We start from the raw sequence: 21,349 nt of genomic DNA, 5'->3' as shown, positions 1-21,349 counted from the left end.
GTTTGTAAGTCATCTGGTATGTCCCACTCAGAAGGATGTGGAATAGGGTAGACAATCTCGGTATAAGTCTGTCGATATACTTCTGTAGTATAGCAATCCATAGCGTATGTGCTTGAATCATCTTGGTTTAGATGAAGAGCAACTTTTATAACATGGCCACACGGATAACGAGATGTTTGCCATTTCATACAACTACACGTCCTTGCATTTAGATCGACAAGCCCATTTAAGTTATTATCCAGTACTTCAAACAAAGTGTTTGAACATGGTTCAATTCTCCATGACGTTGACTTCACAACACGTTTCGTTATCTTTTTTTCAGTTCATGGTGTAACATGATGTTCCAATGTTCCTGTAAATATAAATAAATAATACTTAGTAAAATATATGATAAGTTACGAATTCAAAGAAATAATACTTGCATGGTTTCTTTTCTTGTAGTACCACTGTTGAATAGAGGCTCGAAAAAAACTCCATTAACATAGTAATGGGTAATTTCCGGGAATGACGACTTAGAGCGTTGATTGATTCTGCACTATTAGACGTCATGAAACCATATCTTGCTCCAAGTTGATGTACTCTTGACCATCTTTCAAACCCGACCTCTTCTAGTGTTTGAGCACACTGAGGCAAAACACGTCTTAAACAGTTTATATGCTTATTGAAATCCACTTCCCGATAAGCTTTTACAGCCTTCCAGTATGTCCATTTGTGCTTTTTTATACCAGCAGACCTTGATTTTAGATTTCTATACAAATGAACACCACAAAGTCCATGAAAAGCATCTGGGAAACACCTTCTAACAGCGTTGTCAATTGAGTTTGCCCTATCGGATATGATTGTCAGTTTGCTAATAGGACCTATGTAATCCCTAAGATGCCCCATAAACCATGTCCATGAATCAGAGGTTTCAGATTTGCCAACCCCGTAAGCTATTGGCAATATCCCATTGTTAGCATCCATGGCTACTGCTAATAAGTTTACTCCAAGGTATCGACCTTTCAAATGTGCTCCGTCAACTATAATAACTGGGCGCATGCAAGTAATAAACGAACGAATCTACAAAATAATATACACAAGAAATATAATCATTTAAATGTGAAATGCATGTAACTAACAAAAATGAGTCAACAGAATTATATTGATTTACTAACCGCAGCACCAATGGCGATAAACAGTAACTCAAAGCGTACATCTCTATATGTTTTGATATGAGTTACCGACCCATGATTTTTCAGCTTTAAATTGTGACAATAAGCCGGCAGTTGGGCAAACAATGCTTCTGGCGACCCCCTCAACAATTCCAAGGAATAACATTTGGCTCTCCAAGCCTGAGAATATGATATACTAATCTTGAACCGAGCATTCATGTCAGTCATAATTTCATGTCCCCGATATACTCTGCCATTCAAAAACATTAACTCAGCCAGAAAACCACCCAACACCTTTTTGTTTGCCTGTCTATGGTGAGGAAAAACTTGGGTTCTTGAACATGTATGTTTATCAATAAAAGTCCTAACTTGAAACATTTCGCAATCTTTTATCCTCTTTGCAATCATACGCCACGTACAGTTTTTGTCAATCATACACCTTGTTTCGAAACGATCTTTGCTTGATTTGTTAACTTTTAGTTGATAGCCATCTTCTACACATTTCGTATACAAAGCTATCTTCAAGTCTTCCTTTGTATCAAAACAATCATCTTTCTTGATACGAATAACTTTTGTGTAACAATCAACTGCTTTCTTTACCAACTCTTCTTCCGGTATCTGAAGTAATTCTGGCATATTCCAGTTATACTCCCGTGGCATTTTCTTTTCTTCGGGGACTTTTTCTTCTTCTTTTTCTTCTTCAGGATTATATGAATTACAGAATGGATGTTCAACATGTTCATTCACAGTCGTAACTTCTTCCTCATTATCATCAACAACATCTTCCTCGGCAACGGCTGTTTCATCATCAAAATTCGGGTATTGACCAATATCAAAATCATTACACGCAGGGTCTGTTTCTTCTTCTGAAACATCATCAAAATCTGAGTATTGACTAATATCAAAGTCCGGGTATTGACCAAGATCAAATTTCGAATACTGACTAGTACTCACAATTTTTTCTGTTGGCTCATCATCGTCTAATTGGTCAATACGAAAACCGGAATTTGGTGCTGAAAGTTGATTGGGATTTGGATTAGAGAAAGGTTGTGGGTTTTGAGAAAAACTTAGTTGATTACTACCCGCTACTGACCCAACAATACTACTTCTAGGTTCAACAACATACATTGTAACATCATCACTTGAAACACTAATGTAAGCAATGAATCGTTCAACATCTTCATTGTCGGTTAACAAATAAACTTTACCATTTCTCTGGTAAGATAGCCTAAATCCACTTAGGGGCTCTAAATTCAATTTCTTTGAAACACGTAACATTAGAGTTTCATAAGTTAACTTTTTTAATGACAGTTTTAGTTGAAGATTCATGGGTAAAGGCATATATTGTAAAACACCATGAACATTCTACCATGACCCTCCAAAACACAAATCTATCCAAACATGATCAACATTAGATGATTTCATGGTTGTAAATTAATTTACTAAACAAACGAGCTGCGAAACTAAGACCTGTTGCCGGATGGGGAAGGATGTAGGAACGGATGTCGCCAGAGAGAGTGAAAGATGGAGATGGAATGAGTTGCGATTTAGGGATTTAGGTTATGAGTTGTTGCTGCTGCGTAGATATATACCCAAAAAATTTGTGTTGCGAAACTAAAACCTGTTGCGAACTTTGAAAATCGCATTGCGATTCTGTATTATCTCGTTGCGAAAGTCAGAATCGCGTTGCGAAAGTCAGTATCGCGTTACGATTTTGTATTATCGCGTTGCGATTTTTCCAATTCGCGTTGCGATTTTTCCAATTCGCGTTGCGATTTACTTATTCGCATTGCGAATTGGGAAAATCGCAACGACACTATAGACCATCGCAACGCGATTTCCAACTATCGCAACGCGAAATGCAATGCGAATTTGCTATAATGGAGATCGCGTTGCGAATTAGCGATCGCATTGCGATTTTGTTGGTCATTTTGGCAAATCCGGAAAAAGTTGGTTAAAATCGTATATTATAAGGCATTTTTGGTCACTGAGGTGATTTTCTCTATTGTAATTGTTTATTCTTGAACGTAGAAGCTCTAGAAATAACAATCATTCATTTAACCACTAAAGTAATTTAATTAATGCATATTTGAAGTGATATTCTTTTTACACAATACATGTTATTTTAATTTTAAATAAAAAGGTATTAAGATAAAAACCTTCTATTTAATATAATTAAAATTATTATTTTTATATGTTTCTATTTTTTCATTTAAAATTTGATAGTAATAATTTTGACAAGAAAGATGCAGTATAAGCTATTTTAATTTTATACAAAAAATATTAAAATAAATAATTTTAATTTAATATAATTAAAATTATTATTTCTATATATTTATTTTTTTAATCTTAAAAAATTATTAATAATATTTGTTTTGAGGAGAAACTAGAAAGATACATTATAAGTTATATTGATTTTATAAAAAAAATTAAAATAAACATTTTCTCTTGAGGAGAAAGATACAGGTAAATAATTAACCTTATTTCATATTAAAAGATTGCTCTTAAGAGATAAAACCTAAACTATAAAACCAAGAAATTATGGAGTATCTTCCTCTGGGCATGGTATTCGACCCTAGTGACATCGAGCTACTTTTAATCTATCTCCCCGTGCTCATCAACAACAATGGCGACGTTGTGGCCAGTTTAGGTCAATTTGGTGATCTGTTCAAGATCGGCAATATTTACTCATGCAAGCCAGGGTTTTTCTTTTGAATGATGAATCGAATATACTCAGAAGAGACGACCAATGGTTCGTGTTTTTTCGTCCAGAGAGGATTGCGCAAAAGAATTTTAACGGGAAAAGACCTCGGAGAGATGTGCATGCATCAGAGGGAGATGGTTTCTGGAGATCTATTGCAAGTGAAAAACCTGTTAGGGACTATCATGGTCGAGTGATAGGGTTTTTGAACGTGTTGAATTTTTATGAGTATCTGGGTAGAAACAATGATTATAGGAAGAAGAGTAGAACGGATGGATTTAGAAAAACGGATTGGATTATGTATGAGTATCGATTGAATCGAGATATGTTTAAAGAATGGGTTATTTGTAAGCTTAGAAGAACTGGCTGGAAAGGTGACTCTCCGACGGCAACAACGGAAGACGACGAAGCTGACTTGGTGCAAGAAATAGATAACATGATATCGTTTTCGAACATATTTCATTCTTTGTTGAATTCTTCTTTCATATATGCAATGAAATTTGTTCATGCAAAGTGTAACTTGTAACATAAATAGTTTCTTCTTCGTAGATTGTGGTAAACATAATGCAATCGAAAACATAATCGTAGACACTTAAAATTTTTAATTTAAATAAAAAATTTAAAATTTTATAAACGTGACATGTGTCACTTAACATTCCAAATTTAATATTAGACACTTCAAAGTGTAAAGGAAAAACGTTAGATATATATTTTGAGCGAAAAATTCTTTAGGCACCAAAAGTAAATTTGGAGTATAGTTTAGAACCTTATTTTGTATTAAGCTCTATATTTTATTAACAATTAAAATTTTCAACTAAATATTTAATGTTTAGTTATAGATATAATTTGAACAAGAATGATAAACATGATATAAAAGTTTATTTTTCATTTCAGGAAAAAAATTAAAAATTTAAACAGAAACAAGAGGACTGGAACAAGATGATATAAAACCTCCTATGAAAAGATCAACCATATAGAATAACGATTAATTATATACGGTGCCCACTAGGGACAGGCTTAATTCCTTTGGTCTCCATGTGGAGGGGGGCTGTGTTCTATGTGGTGGGGAGCAGGACAGTAGGGACTAGACCACCAAGCTGGATGAGCAGACCGATCCTCCCAATCAGTTTTGGTCGGTTCCAGCACCGATGGACTAGACCACCGTGAGGTAGGGTTAAAATTAGTGTAGATGGGGCTCTCGATGTTGCTTCCAGTGCAACAGCAATAGGGGCTCTGTGATGATGCGAGGTTAGTGTTGGCTGGTCATGCAAAAGCTCATACGTGGATTGAAATGATAATAAAGATATTAACCTCCCTTGGAGCATCCACTCCTTGCAATATTTCTTTTACATCAAATTTATTGAAATGATTAGGAAACAGTACCTTGAGATAATGGCAACCCGCACAGACCCAAATTTGAACCTGCCTCCAATGTCAGCTGGAACACAAAAAGAATTTTAAAAATGAGGGCTGATGCAGTCTCTTTTTATTCAAACTCGCTTCAGATGAAGGAAGTTTGGGATGAGATTAGACCAAAAGGGCAGAAAGTTCCATGGCATAAACTTATTTGGTTTCCAATGCATATCCCGAAGCATTGCTTAATCGTTTGGATGGCTCTACAGGACAGATTACAGACCAGAGACCGCCTGCAACGAATGGGAATTAGCACTGATACAACATGTGTAAACTGCAACTTATCTCACGAGACAAGAAACCACCTATTTTCTGAGTGTTCACTAGCCGTCTGCTTATGGAATTCTGTTTTGATATTGAATGGAATGAATCCTACAAACTTATCATGGGAAGAAACGGTTGCTACAGCAAGCACTTAATGGAAAGGGAAATCTCTTATCACCTTCATTTTAAAGATAGCTTGGTCTGCTTTTATCTATACTATATGGCAGGAAAGAAATCAGCGAATTTTCCAACATCGGTCAAGACCTGCTACAATTTTGCTAACCGAAATCATTGATGCTGTTCGGTTTTGTCTTAGGGGAAAAATATCAATAGGCTAGATAGTACTAATCTTAACCTTTGTAATGCTTGGGGTTTATAGCTCTGTCATTCACTGTCTTTGTTTAGGTGTGCATAGTTTCCTTTTTGTATTGATTGGTTGAATGATTTGTAGTAAAACTTTGATTTTTGGATAATAAAATTCTTACTTGTCCAAAAGAAAATTTTCCTATATAGGAATCATTAGTGAAAGTGTCAAATTGTTTGCCCTGAGGAATGGGTCCCTTGAGATTATTCTGAGAAAGATTTAGCACTTCTAAGAATCCAAGAGCTTTTAACTCTGTCGAAATTCTTCCATGGAGTTTGTTTGATGAGAGGTCTAAAGATTCAATTTCTGACAATTCACCTAATTATGATGGGATAGGACCTGTTAAACAGTTATGAGAGAGGTTTAAAACAATTAGTGAATGAAGCTCACCAATTGTTTTAGGAATTTCTCCCATGAATTGGTTGTTGGAGAAGTCGATGGCTGTCCATATGGTTAATAGTTTCTCAAACCCTGTTTCCAATCCTTTCATTGTCAAAGATAAATCGAAGGCATAATACACCGTTGCACCAGTCGATGCATCGATCATGTACTTTGGGTCAACTTTCTTTTCATACCCTTCTGTAATGGCATGCAAATTTCCCTCCGAATAGGTTCTATTCAATGATAAAAAAGTCAACTCTTTGCACTTGAATAGACTATTTGGAATTCTACCAGAAATACGATTCCCTCCTAAGTTGAGTTCTTGTTATTCAGGAAGGTTATAAAATACTCCCGATGGTAGATGGCCTGCAATGAGATTGTTAGTTCTACGACATTTGTTTTACTAATTAAAATGTATTTTAAGCTCGAGAAAGGTGAGGAACCTGAAAGAGAGTTATTATACATATACAACCATTTCAAATTTCAAAGATTTCCCATCGTTATAGGAATCTGTCCTTTGAAGTTGTTGTCGTACAAGCTCAACGTTTCTAGTTTCGACAAATTGCCTAGAGTGGACGGGATAACACCGTTGAAGTTATTCATGTACAACCACAAGCCTTGAAGTTTAGCAAAGTAATCAAACCATGATGGGATTTCCCTTCTGAAGCTGTTGCTACCGAAGTTCAAATATTTCAGCCTATGCAAATTGGCTAACTCAGTTGGTAAAGAGCCATGGAAGCTACTGTGACGGAAGTCGAGCGAGGCAAGGAAAGATAGATTTCCCAATTGAGATGGGATGGTGCCTGTGAAATCCATGGTTGACAAATTCATAGCAGTGACTCTGTGATGTCTGGATCCACATGTTTCCCCGACCCAATTACAAACAGAGATAGAAGTGGACCAGTTTGTTGCTAGGAGATTGTGCAGATCATGAGTTATATGAGATTTCAAGGCTAAAAGGGTGGACTGATCAGTGTAGAGGTTGGGTGGATTTGTAGACAGAGTAACCCGGAATGCTGCAAACAGAAGCAAAGACATAAGAGGAGGAAGGAAGCCAGTTTTTGCCAAAAGGTTTTTGATCTTCGGTCAATTCGAATTGGGTTGAGTACGAGTCGAATCAAATATACATAAATTATTAATGAGGTTTTATAAAAGGGTATTGGGCTTTGATGTTGGTCGTCCATTTAAATAGAAGATTTTGTTTTTCTTCGTATCCTTCCACGATAATAAAGAAATTAACCTCCCTTCGGGCATCCATTCTTTGTTGCAAACACATCAAATTTATTGAAATGATAAAGGAAACACGTAAGAAAACATAATACAAACAACACAACATACAACAAGACACCAAGACAACTGCAAAACAGCTATAGGAAAAGACTCCCCTACCTCCGAGCAATGAAGTTTTCTGCTCTGTTCACGTCTTCTTTTGCAAAACATCAGCCAAAGAGTACGACCTTTTTGTAAATCTTTGTTGAACTCTCTCAGTAATCCTAATGATCCACCATGGTTTCCCGGTTGTGAATACAATATATCCCATGCTCAGTCCCAACACTAACCCACATCCATACCCAATCAGTACAGAAAACTTCCAATTCCTCATTATCATCATCATCTCTATCAAATTTGGCTGGAGTTCTCATGATCATTATCACACCTTGTTGATAGTGGCAGTCCACATAAACCCAAGTTTTCTAAGTAGGATTCAGTAGTGAAAGTATCAAAATGTTTGCCTTGAGGAATGAGTCTGGTGAGATTATTATGAGAAAGGTTTAACACTGCCAAAAATCCAAGATTTTTCAGCTCTGTTGGAATTTTTCCATGGAGCTTGTTTGATGAGAGATCTAATGATTCAAGTTCTGACAATTCACCAAATGAAGACGGGATAGGACCTGTTAAACAATTACAAGAGATGTTCAGGACAATGAGTGAAAGAAGCTTACCAACTGTTTTCGGAATTTCTCCGAAGAATTGATTGTTCTAAAAATCCATTGCCATCCAAATGGTTAATGGTGAATGAAACTCCATTTCCAGCCCTTTTGTTGAAAAGATAAACCATCCACATAAGACATCGTTCCATCTGTCGTTCTATCTATCATGTACTCCATTTTCACCCCTTCTCTAATGGCATGCAAATTTTCAAAGAATTTTGTAGGTAAGTAGCCACTGAAGTTATTGTGAGAAAGATCAATGACACACAAACGAGTGAAGGAAACCACGACATCAGATTCATCTACTTGACCGTAGAATCTGTTCGATCTCAAGATAAGAACTTGTAGCTGATCCGAACTTTGTAACCACTTCAGGAAAGTGTCGGTTAAATCGTTGTTCCCGACATTGAGAAGTCTTAAATCTTTGCAATGACTCAAAGATCGTGGTGACCCTTCAATTTGGTTGTTGTTGATGCGAAAACCTCTCATCGTGCACCCTTTAGCAAAACTTTGTGGTAGTTTACCATGCAAGTTTCCAATGCAATTTGGGATCGTTCCACCCAAACCATTCTTGTTCAAATTGAGAACTGTAAGGGAACTCAAGTTGCATATTGAGGAAGGGATTTCTCCTGCTAATTTGTTCTCTGAAACATCATACAACTGCAATGAAGGCGGTGGACTTGGAACTCGCCCTTTAGAAAATTTGGAACTGAGTTAGAATTGGGTGTATGAAACATCATACATGCATGGGCGTATAGCGAACAAAAACTATAGTAAACTACACCAATCACTACTTAATTATGGGGATTTCAATTTGATCATCGATCTTTTAATTTTGTCAAACATATCACTTAACTATTTAAATGAGGTCAACCAATCCACATACGGTTAACATTTGACGGAGTAGGTGGCAGTAACTTTTATCTCGAGTGTGTACTTGAAGTAACTTTTATCTTGTTTTCTTAAAAATAATTGCATAGAACGAAAAGGCAAGAAAGGAAAGATTAAATTGTACCTGTCAATTTGTTTTGGAAAAGGAAAAGGTATATGATAGAAGTCAAGGTTTGAAAAACAGGTGGAATTGGTTGTTAATAATTTAATAAAAAATTTATTAATTAATAAAAAATCTCATGTGCCACATGGCGATATATGATTGGTTGTTAATAATTTAATAAAAAATAATTATTAATTAATTTTTAAAAATATTTACTGATGTGGCATCACACGTGGACATGCGATGTCAATATTTAGTCAAAGTGGACATGTCACGTCAGCATTTAGTCTAAGTGGACATGCCACATCATCATGTATCCCACATGGATATGCCATGTCATCATGTACCATGAGTTGGATAATCTGTCCACATGTACATACTTGGTCAACATCAGGCGTTGATCGTTAGTTGACTAACGATTTCCATCCACCGAGTGTGTTTTTGACCCAAAATGAAACGTTGAACGGTCAAATGTGTAAAAAAACAATACGGTTAAATTTGACACTACTGTCAAACGTTAGAGTTATTTTATTGCATTATACCTAAAAAGAAATATCATTCAATGAATAGACACTATATTATAATCATCTCATATCGTTAAAAAAATATAATGTAACTAGAACGGATTGTATAACTATAACAAAAGAAATAGAAGGATGATGATATTATACTTGTTAAATTATTATGAGAAAGATTGATGTACTCGAAAGAAGTTAAGTTTCTAATAATCGATGAAATTTCACCTCAAACATATAATTTAAAAAGCATAACATAACCTTAATTTATTTGTTTAACAATGATTTTTATTTTATTTGCTTTACAAGAATTACAAAATGGAGAAGAAAAGAAAGATGAAATTATACCTGCTAATTTGTTACCCTAAAGATTAAATTCTTGGAGAAAAGTTAACTTTCCGATAACATAAGGAATTTCATCTAAAACATGTACTTAAATACATCAAATTTTATTAATATTTTTCTTTAAAAAAACCCTTAATTTCTTTGTGGAACACTATCAGGTGTCCTTAAAAAAACATGCAACTTATGTTTAGTTTTATAGTACCTATGACAACTAAAAGGGATTGCATAAATGTACTAAAAACAAGAGAAGAAATATGATATTATACCTGTTAAATTGTTATAAGCAAGGTCTATTACCATTAAAGAAGTTAAACTTTCTATAAATAATGGGATTTCACCGGAAAAATATAATCAAATCCATCACAATTTGGTGGTAATATTTTTCTACGTGGATTATGGAACAGAAACTGTAAACATTTTTTAATGAAAATGCATTCAAGATCAAGAAAGGTGTAAAACCTGAAAGAGAATTATTGTGTAAATTATATAATCGTTTCAAGTTTGAAAGATTTCCTATTGTTTTTTTTTCTCTCGGTAAGATAGAATTTATTAAACAAACCTAAATTAAGAGTATCGTTAAAAATCTCCCTAACCTAAATAGAGAAAAAAAAACTGCTCTTAATTAGGTGAAGATACAACACCTCGAAACGTTATCGCAACTAAAACACCAAAACTACACTGTAGTCGCGGAAAACCTCACCTAAGCACAAAACTGACAGCAGGCCCGAGGCTGAGATAACATTATCAAGCTCCACTTTTCTAGTTTTGTCAATTTTTTGTGAGGTTACTATTCATGTGAATAGTGAATTTCGTGAATAGTAAAATTTCGTCGGCGATACGAATTTGTCGACGGAGGTGTTCTAATACACGGTGGTTTGCAAGAATTGTCAGAAATGATCCAAAAGAAGCCAGATTCGAGTGGGAGCGATGACTGCAGACGAAGGAAAGGTGAAAATTGAGAAGTTCGATGGTGCGAACTTTGGCTTTTAGAAGATGCAGATTGAAGATTTTCTGTACCAGAAAAATCTATATCAACCTCTCTCAGGAAAGCAACCAAAGGACATGAAGAATGAAGACTAGGCTCTTCTCGATAGACAAGCCCTCGGAGTTATCCGACTGACGTTACCCCGCAATTTTGCTTTCAACATAGCAAAGGAAAAGACCACAGTGGGTCTTATGGCGGCTCTCTCCAGTATGTATGAGAAGTCATCAGCCTCAAACAAAGTTCACTTGATAAGGCGATTATTCAATTTGCGGATGACGGAAGGGGCATCAGTGGCTCAACACCTAAATGAACTCAACATAATCACAACCCAGTTGAGTTATGTGGAAATTGAATTCGATGATGAAGTTCGAGCTTTAATTCTCTAATCATATCTACCAAACAGTTGGAATGCTATTGTTACAGCAGTCAGCAGCTCGTCGGGAAACAGTAAATTAAAATTCGACGATGTTCGGGATTTGGTATTGAGTGAAGAAATTCGACAGAGAGAATCTAGTGAAGTATCAAGATCCTCAGCCTTGCACACAAAGTCTAGAGGGAGAACTTCAGAAAGAAATTCAAATCGTGGCAGATTGAAATCCAGAACGGGAAAATCAAGAACGGGAAAGAAATATTTTAACTGTTATAATTGTGGCAAGAATGGTCACTTTAAAAGAGATTGTCGAGCACCGAAGAAAGATACCGGCGCACAGGAATCTACCAACATGACAGAGAAGATAGGTAATGTCATGATTCTAAGTGTCAACAGTCCGATTGAATCATGGATCTTAGATTCAGGGGCATCTTTCCACTCCACCCAATGCCAAGAAATCATGGAGAACTATGTCAGTGGTGATTTTGGAAAGGTTCATCTAGCTGATGATGAAACCTTAAAGATCATCGGAAAAGGAGACATCCGATTAAAGTTGCCAAACCAGACCACCTGGAAGCTGAAAGGAGTGAGACATATTCCTAGCCTTAAAAGGAATTTGATTTCTGTAGGACAACTTGATGGAGAAAGATATAGTACAACCTTTTCAGGCTGAGAATGGAAGATTACCAAAGGAGCACTCGTCATTGCTCGTGCTAAGATGACTCGTACTCTCTATGTAACCTCAAATTTGGAGAATATCATTGCAACAGCAGATACTGATGGAAAATCAAACCTATGGCACCAAAGGCTTGGCCATATGAGCGAGAAAGGGATGAAGACACTTTTGTCAAAAGAGAAGCTGTCAGATCTAAAGAATATATATGTCGAACTATGAGAGTATTGCATCTTTGGTAAACAAAAGAAAGTCAGTTTTGCAAAGATTGGCAAGACACCCAAGGCAGAAAAGTTAGAGTTGGTTCATACTGATGTATGGGGACCATCTCCAGTTCCATCTCTTGCAGGCTCACTATATTATGTCACCTTCATCGATGATTCTACAAGAAAGGTGTGGTTTATTTTCTAAAGAAGAGATCAGGAGTCTTTGATAGCTTCAGAAAATGGAAGGTCATGCTGGAAAATGAGACTGGTTTGAAAGTCAAGTAGTTGAAGTCTAATAATGGAGGAGAATACATAAATAGTAGATTTAGAGAATTTTGCACAAACAATGGGATCAAGATAGAGACAACAGTTCCCATGACACCGCAGCAGAATGGCTTATCAAAGCGCATGAACAGAACTCTGAATGAACGTGCCAGAAGCATGATGATACATGTCAGATTGCCCAAATTGCTATGGGCTGAAGCTATCAACACTGCAGCTTACATGATCAATCGTGGGCCCTTAGTTCCCTTAGATGGTGGAATACCAGAGGAAGTTTAAAGCATAAAAGAAATAAACCTTTCACACTTAAGAGTGTTTGATTGTATTTCTTATGTACAAATAAATTCTATTGAAAGAAGTAAATTTGATGCCAAGTCCAACAAATGTGTCTTTGTTGGTTATGGTGGTGATGAGTTCAGTTACCGGTTTTGGGACTATGAAAATCGAAAGATCATCAGAAGCAGAGATGTCATTTTCAATGAAAATGTGATGTACAAAGACAGTTCAACCATATAATCAAGTAGCTCTAATACCGAAGCTGAAACAAAGGAATTTTTTGAGTTTGAGGAGATTTCTGAAAATAATGTTCAGATTAGTCCTGAAGAAGTCTAAGAAGAACCAGGTACACCAGAACTGAGACTCTCCTCCATAATTCCTAAACTAACTCAGCGTTATTCGCCTTCTTTGCACTACTTGTTGCTGACTGACAATGGTGAACCAGAGTGCTATGATGAAGCAATGCAGATGAAGGATTCAGTTAAGTGGGAGTCTTCCATGAAAGATGAGATGGAATCGCTTATGTCAAATCAGACGTGGGAATTAGCTGAATTACCACCAGGTAAGAAAGCGCTTCATAACAAGTGGATTTACAGGATCAATGAAGAGCACGATGGGAGAAAACGCTACAAAGCAAGATTGGTTGTCAAAGGTTTTCAGCAAAAAGAAGGTATTTACTACAATGAAATTTTCTCTCCAGTCGTGAAACTGTCTACAATCAGACTGGTGTTGAAAATTGTAACTGCAGAAAATTTACATCTTGAGCAGTTAGATGTAAAGACAGCTTTCATTCATGGTGATTTGGAGGAAGAAATCTATATGAGGCAGCCAAAAGGCTTCATAGAGGCAGACAAGAAAAACCTGGTATGTAGGTTGAATAAGAGCTTGTATGGTTTAAAATAAGTTCCTAGACAGTGGTACAAGAAGTTTGATAGTTTCATGGGTAGCAGTGGTTTTACCAGATGCTAAGCAGATCATTGTTGCTACATCAAGAAGTTCGACAACAACTTCATTATTTTATTGTTGTTCACTGATGAAATGCTCGTTGCAGGCTTAGAAATGCAAGAGATTATAAATTTGAAGCAAAAATTGTCGAAGCAGTTTGCAATGAAAGATCTGGGCACTGCAAAGCAGATTCTTGTGATGAAGATTAAGAGAGACATAAATTCGGGGACTTTGATATTATCACATGCTGAGTACATCAACAAAGTACTCTCCAGGTTCAACATGCAATATGCTAAACCAGTAAGTATACCTTTAGGTGTTTATTTTAGACTCTCCAAAGAGCAGTCACCAAAGACGGAGGAAGAACGTGCACACATGGTGAAGGTGTCGTATGCCTCAACAATTGGAAGTCTGATGTATGCCATGGTTTTACTAGACCAGATATTGCTCAAGCAGTGGGAGCTGTTAGCAGGTACATGAATAATTCGGGCAAGGTACACTGGGAAGCAGTTAAATGGATCTTCAGATATCTGCGAGGTACCATAAACAAAGCACTTTGTTTTAAAGGTGGAGATACGATTCTGACAGGCTACGTAGATGCTGACTTAGCCGGAAATGTTGACATCAGAATGAGCACTACAGGGTATGTCTATACTCTAAGAGGAACCGCAGTGAGTTGGATTTCTCAAAGATAGTTGCTCTCTCCACAACTGAAGCAGAATATATCGTTGTTACGAAAGGCAGCAAGGAGATGGTCTGTCTCCAAAGTTTCTTGGAAGAGTTAGGTAAGAAACAAGAAAATAATGTCTTGTAGTGCGACAGTCAAAGTGCTATCCATCTAGCGAAGAATCCGTCTTTTCATTCCAGGACGAAGCACATACAATTGAGATATCATTTTATTCGGTCTCTTCTGGAAGATGAGATTTTGAAACTTGAAAAGATTAGTGGAGTTCAAAATCCAGCAGACATGTTGACAAAGATGGTGACTACGGAAAAATTGAAGTTGTGTTCAGCTTCAGTTGGTATGCTAGAATAACAAGACCATAAATATTGCTGCATCGATCGAGGTGTGAAGATATATTAAAATCAGTCTTCAAGTGGGAGATTATTGAAAGTCAACACATGCAACACATGGGCTGCTTAAAATTCAAAGGTGGGCTGCCTAATTTTGTTGATTTTTGGCAAGGGTTAATTACATTTTAGTCCCTTGGACTATAGGGTATTTACAAGATTAGTCTTTAAGCTTCAACTATAAATACCCTAGCTCATTTAGCTTCAAAACATCCCAAATCATTTCTTTCTCCCAATACTAGAGAGCTTTCTTGTGAGTTGTGAGTGTTTTGTAAACACTTGTAAATTTTCTCTCTTTAGTAAAAGATCTGTAACAGTCCAGAGACGTAGGCAAAATTGGTTGAACACTGTTATCAATTTCGGGTATTATTTTTCCGCTTTTATTTCGTATTCACACTAATCTGGTTATAGGGAAATTACTCGTTTATTTCCCAATATAGCGAAGCAACCAAACCATGGTGGGATTTCTCCACTGAAGCTGTTGTTACCAAAGTTGAAATATTTCACGCGATGCAAATTAGTTAACTCGGTAGGTAAAGAGCCATGGAAACTATTGTGATGAATGTCGAGGGAGACAAGGAAAGATAAATTTTCCAATTGAGATGGGATGGTGCCTGTGAAATCCATAAATGATAAATTCAAAGCAGTGACTCTGTCGTTTCTGGATCCACACGTGACACCAATCCAATCTCAAACATAAGCAGAAGTGGACCAGTTGGTTGCTAAGAGATTACATGGATCATGGCTCATATGAGATTTTAGTACAAGAAGGGTCGATTGATCAATGGTGGCGTTGGATGAGTTCACAGAAAAAATAGCCCCATAGCTTATAAATAACAGCAGAAACAAGAGAGGAAGGAGGAAGCTAGTTTTTACCATAAGATTGGGACTGTGTACAAGGAAGATCATAAGAGAGTGATGGGTCAAATACTTTCCTAATGTAAGTTCAATCTTCTTGAAATACTTTGATTCGAGGGGTGATAATTTAAGGATTTTGGAAGTTTTTTCTATTTCTGAAGTTTGGTGTGGAATTTGTATATGAATTTTTTTTAGGCTCATTCTATATTCATTTTATGTGAATTTAATAATAAATAAAACATCGTTGTTGTACGAATATTTTTTTATTAATCTGGGGTAAGTACAAATCAATTTTTGTTTAAAGATAAACTCTCAATATTTTGACATTGAATGCTCACACCCCTGACATCTATAGTGCTCGAACCTAGGTCCTCAAAGAATAACAATCTTTTAACACGTAGTTTGAAATTCTGCTGTATTAATTCATCTCTCTAACGTTTAAAGCATGACTTCCACTGTGGGATTAAAATATGCAATTATGGATACACATGTATAACATATAATTTATTATAAAGTATGACATAAAATTAAGTAACCAATTATGCTACATGTGTTATAAGTATTAAAATATCATAGAAATAAAGTGTAGATATTATAGATTGTATTTATAATTTGATGACTAACAAATTATAAATAGTTGAAAGACTGACCTAATATTCAATTTATATTATTATTTTCTTTTATGTAGTGAGAAAGATTTTACTAAAGAGAAAAATATATCTTCTTAAAAGATCTCAACCATTTAGATAATCTCGGACAATAAATTTAAGTACATAATCCTGACAAGTTATAAACACACAAGCACACGCTGCAGCCATGAGAGAAGGCCCTGTAAAACATAATACGAACAACACAACATACAACAAAGCACCCAAGCAGAAGACAACTATAGATAACAATACCTACCACCGAGAAATGAAGTTTTATACTCTGTCCAAGGCCTCTTATTTTTGGCAAAGGAATCAGCGAAAGAGTTTATTTCTATACCATTTTGTAAATCTTTGCTGAACTCTCAAGTAGATCTTAATGAACCACCATGGTTTACCTGTTGTGAATGCAATGTATCCCATGCTCATTCCCAACACCAAGCCACATCCATACCCCATCAGTATAGAAAATTTCCAATTCAATCCATCATCATCATCATTGTCTCTATCAAATTTAGCTGGAGTTCCCTCATCATTGTCACAACTTTTTGATAATGGCAACCCGCATAAGTTCAAGTTTCCTATGTAGGAATCATTGGTAAAAGTATCAAATTGTTTACCTTGAGGAATAGGTCCCACGAGACTATTATGAGAAAGGTTTAACACCTCCAAGAATCCAAGATTACTTGACTCCATTGGAATCTTCCCCCGGAGCTTGTTTGATGAGAGATCTAATGATTCAAGTTCTGACAAATCACCAAATGATAGTGGGATAGAACCCTTCAAACAATTGTGAGAGAGGTTCAGGACAATAAGAGAATGAAGCTCACCAATTGTTTTAGGAATTTCTCCCAAGAATTGATTGTTGGAAAAGTCAATTACCATCCAGCTGGTCAATAGTGCTTTAAACTCTACTTCGAACCCTTTCATTGTAAAAGATAAACCTTGCACATAATACACTTTTCCACCAGCCAATTCATCTTTCATGTACTCTGGTTTAACTTTCTTTCCATTCCTTTCTTTGATGGCATGCAAACTTTCAAAAAGTTTGGTAGGTAAGTAGCCATTGAAGTTATTATGAGAGATATCAATGACGTGCAAACCAGGGAAGGAAACTGCAACATCTGAGCTTTTCACTTGTCCATAAAATCTATTCGATCTCAAGATGAGAACTTGTAATTGATCCAAATTTCCTAACCAAATTGGGAAAGTGTCATTCAACTTGTTTTTCCCAACGTCAAGAAGGTACAAATCTTTGCAATCACCCAAAGATCGGGGCAATGGCCCTTCTACGTGGTTGTTGCTGATCCGAAAACTTTGCAACTTGCAACGTTTAACAAAATTTCCGGGTATTTTACCATGAATATTATTATCCTGCAGATCAAAGTGTGACAGAGAAGAACTCAAGTTTCCAATGCACTCCGGAATTGTTCCATGCAAATTATTCCCCATAAAATCGAGAACATTGAGGGAACTCAAATTGCATATTGAGGTAGGGATTTCTCCAACTAAGTTGTTCAATGAAGCATCGTACCACTGCAACAAGGGTGGTGGAGTTGGAATTTTCCCTAGGAAAAAGAATGGAATATTGGAGTTTAGAATTAGTAGTTTGAAGATTCATTAAAAGAAAAATTAAATAAATTAAAGGTAAACTATATATTTACTAACCCACTTATTATCATGTTTTTGTTTTCGTCATTCACTAATTAAATAAATTATTGGAGTTTAAAGATTTTTCAAAAGACTGATTGTACTCCTTTTTAATTAAAAAAAGATTTTACAAAAGAAAAATCATACCTAGCGTTACATTTAGTTTTTATTTTGGTCACTCAATGTTAGTTTGAACGGTTGACTTAACGGAATTAGTGACATGACATTGGTATAATAACAGCTTAGTCTATACAACTTACACATTCTATCAAATTGATCATAACTAAAAATAATTCATAAATTTTCTTAATATTTAAAAACTCTATCAATTTGTTTCTCATTTTAACTTGAAATAATTTATTGATTTGTCACACCCCTAATTTGTTAACTTTATTTTGATTTATTAATTATATGGAAATGGGGACCTATTAGCTAAAGTCTAGAACTTAAGGTCCATTCTACAATTTCCTGGCAATTTAAGGACTTAGTCCTGAATTTGCCCAACCACAATCTGTCAAAGGAAAAAAACAATGAAATAGGTGGTTTGGTGGGATCAAACCCGTGTCCTACTGTTAGCCAAACCCGTACCCTTGCCATGTAAGCTATAGGACAGTAGTTGATAAGATATGCTAAATATTTGTTAAATAAATTAAAATTTTAAAACCCTCAGACCCCTTTTGTTTGATTGATTCAACCTTTCCATGTGAGAAAGCTTCTCCCAGAAGCTTCCAGTCTCTCAGACCACTGTCACCGTTGTTCACCTGTATCCGGTCAGCGATGGCGACCCCAACCCCGACCACCATTTCCCCAAAACAATCACCGATAATCACGAAATCATAGAAAATCGTTCGAGAAACCCATCTCCGGTCACCCGTCATCGTTGGATGGTGAAAGTCACCGCCCTCACCCGTGGAAGCGCATCCCTCGTCCGGTCATAGCCCAATGACCCATTCGTCGAGCCTTATTTTCGTTCGCTGTGGTGAGCTTTCGAAAGTTTCGAAAGAAAAACCCAAAACTCACCATTCTGTTTTATGGTGATTTGGATGGATGTCGACGACCGTTCGCCACACTGTCACCATAGTTAGAACCCTAGAGTCTTTCCGAGCAAAATTCGACCGACAGTGTTTTCTCGTCGTCGTTAATTTTTCGATCGTCGTTGTGTAAGCATTTCAAACCTTTTTTTCGTTGATTTCTATTTGTTTTTGGCCAGATTTCTAAGTTGATTAGGTTGTTTTGTTGTGTGAGTGCTTTGGGAGAAATCGATTGACTGAAATAGCATCTATCTCTGTCGCCGTCGAGCGTGAGGCAACTCCTCCAACAAGAAACTTCCAGAACAGGCCAAAGTCAACTCGAATCAGGTTGAGTCAACTCAAATCAAATCGAGTCAACGCCTAAAGTTGACTTTATCATGCCTAGAGTTGACTAAAATGTCATATTTTAAAAATTTATATTTTATGTTTTTCGACGTCTTAGGTCTGAAATCAAAGTCTGTTTTGTCAAATTTGAACTTGATAAGTTGTTTTTCAACATTTTATCTTTCGATTCGATCTGTTTTCCTGATTAAGTTCTGTTTCTAACGTAAATTCTTTTGCTATGTATCCGAGATGTTTTAGGATGTCGAATTCTTGTACGAGAGTGATCGAATGGAGTTGAAATGGTCAATTGATGTGGTTCAAAAATTGAGGTAATACTATACTACCTTTTGTATATGTTATGGAACTCGTTCATAATTGGTAATTGCATGAATAAAAATGATTGGTCATATGTTTATCGATAATTATTCTGAAACTAATATTGTATACGATAAAAAAGACAGTAAACTGAATAAAAATCAGATGATTTGTTTAAGGAAAGTGAAGGTTGATAATAAATAATTTTCAGTCCAATGAATAATTTGTTATTCAATTAACCTTAGGATCGTTAAATTCCAATTATTTTCTTTAAAAGTTTTAATATCATAAACACTTGGATAGAAAATTACGAAAATAATCCTGAAAAGCTATACTTGGCTCAATAATACCACTGAATTTGCTATTAAGTGTCGTCCCTGTTACAATTAATCTTAGCCTCCAAGTTAGAAAAAGACCTAGAAATTCAATTCTTGAATAAACATTTGAAGATTGATTTACCTGAAAATAATACCTATGACAAAATTAAATAAATTGACTGAAATGCCCTTGAAATAAAAAGAGACCTGGATCTCCCTTGACAATGGAAATGACCTAGGATTTCATTATTGACTTGATAGAACTATAGATTCATTGGTTAAATTCATGTTTTGATTTGAAAACCCTGATAATGGATTCCTAACCTTCAAGATCGCATCATATAGGATATTCTGATTTCTGAATAAATATATGAAGACCAATTTGTCGGAAGCACTTTATATGGCTGAACTGATTGAAATGACCAAATTACTATAAAATTCTGAAATGATTAGAATAACCTCGAGTACTGAAATGACTCAAATACCCTCATGATATGGATTAAGGAAATGTCTATGGATAAGTTCTGAAAGTACTGATGGAGCTTTAAATGTTGTAACTCCCCTAAGGATTTATGGATTACAACCTAAATATGTCGACCATCCTTAATACTATTACAATACTGGAAAGAATACCATTTGAATACATGTTCGTTTCCTCGAGATGCGATCAATGATGATTATGAAGGTGACTAGTTCAACTAATGCAGTCAGTATTAGGAAACGAATAATCGTGAAGTATCTCAGTCTGAATGATTATCAAGTATCGTAGTGTTATGGTTTATTTAGTACGTTTGACTCAAAATTTTGATAATTCGATATAAATCTTGAATACCCTAAATCATCGCTTTACCTTTATTGGGTTAAGTTACTAAGAATTCTCCAAGAATTAAAATGTTCAAAATGCCCCTGACTGCCTAAATAATATAATCACTCATGTTATATCTGAATCTTCAATAATTCTGATGTAAAGGTTCCTGAAAACCTTCCAGATACACTCGAATCCTAAATGGTCCCGAAGCATCAATATCTAAATGTTAATTAGATCTATTAATGAATGAACCCTTTTATCAGGGACCTCGATTCTGAAATTCGATTAATCTGTAAAAGTTTCATGTTTTCCCTTCCTGATAATAACCTAGTGCCTCCAAAAATTATCTTGATCTTCTAGTGTGTTCCATATACAAAAAGATGTTTTCCATGATTATAAAAAGTATGACTTTGATATCTGAAATAAAAACTCGATCTTTGATCTCTATTCTATGATATATATATATAATACATATGAATCTTAATCTCTGATATTACTAATTACTATTTACTATTTGTATGACCTCATTTTT

At 35.6% G+C, this 21,349-nt stretch overlaps 3 protein-coding genes across 3 annotated transcripts; 1 reads left to right on the top strand and 2 right to left on the bottom strand.

Annotated features, from left to right (window-relative positions):
* The first annotated feature begins 3,841 nt into the window (after positions 1–3,841).
* On the top strand, positions 3,842–4,378 carry LOC120201125 (NAC domain-containing protein 2-like). The gene has a single exon (XM_039201793.1). The coding sequence runs from the start codon at positions 3,842–3,844 to the stop codon at positions 4,376–4,378; it is 537 nt and encodes a 178-aa protein (XP_039057724.1).
* Positions 4,379–6,757: 2,379 nt separating this feature from the next.
* Positions 6,758–9,571, bottom strand: LOC120201124 (receptor-like protein 9DC3). Its single transcript, XM_039201792.1, has 5 exons — positions 9,547–9,571; positions 8,331–8,897; positions 8,008–8,166; positions 7,803–7,904; positions 6,758–7,290 (listed from the first exon to the last, which is right to left on the bottom strand). The coding sequence occupies exons 1-5, from the start codon at positions 9,569–9,571 to the stop codon at positions 6,758–6,760; spliced, it is 1,386 nt and encodes a 461-aa protein (XP_039057723.1).
* A 7,042-nt stretch (positions 9,572–16,613) lies between these two features.
* LOC120201123 (receptor-like protein 9DC3) lies at positions 16,614–18,900 on the bottom strand. Its single transcript, XM_039201791.1, has 2 exons — positions 18,687–18,900; positions 16,614–17,940 (listed from the first exon to the last, which is right to left on the bottom strand). The coding sequence occupies exons 1-2, from the start codon at positions 18,898–18,900 to the stop codon at positions 16,688–16,690; spliced, it is 1,467 nt and encodes a 488-aa protein (XP_039057722.1). The 3' UTR covers positions 16,614–16,687.
* Positions 18,901–21,349: the final 2,449 nt, after the last annotated feature.

The sequence above is a fragment of the Hibiscus syriacus genome, unplaced genomic scaffold (assembly GCF_006381635.1).
Source record: "Hibiscus syriacus cultivar Baekdansim isolate YM2019G1 unplaced genomic scaffold, ASM638163v2 tig00006992_pilon, whole genome shotgun sequence".
In the NCBI taxonomy this organism is placed as follows: Eukaryota; Viridiplantae; Streptophyta; class Magnoliopsida; order Malvales; family Malvaceae; genus Hibiscus; species Hibiscus syriacus.
The sequence above is the reverse complement of the archived record's forward strand: the minus strand, read 5'-3'. Positions and strand labels throughout refer to the sequence as shown.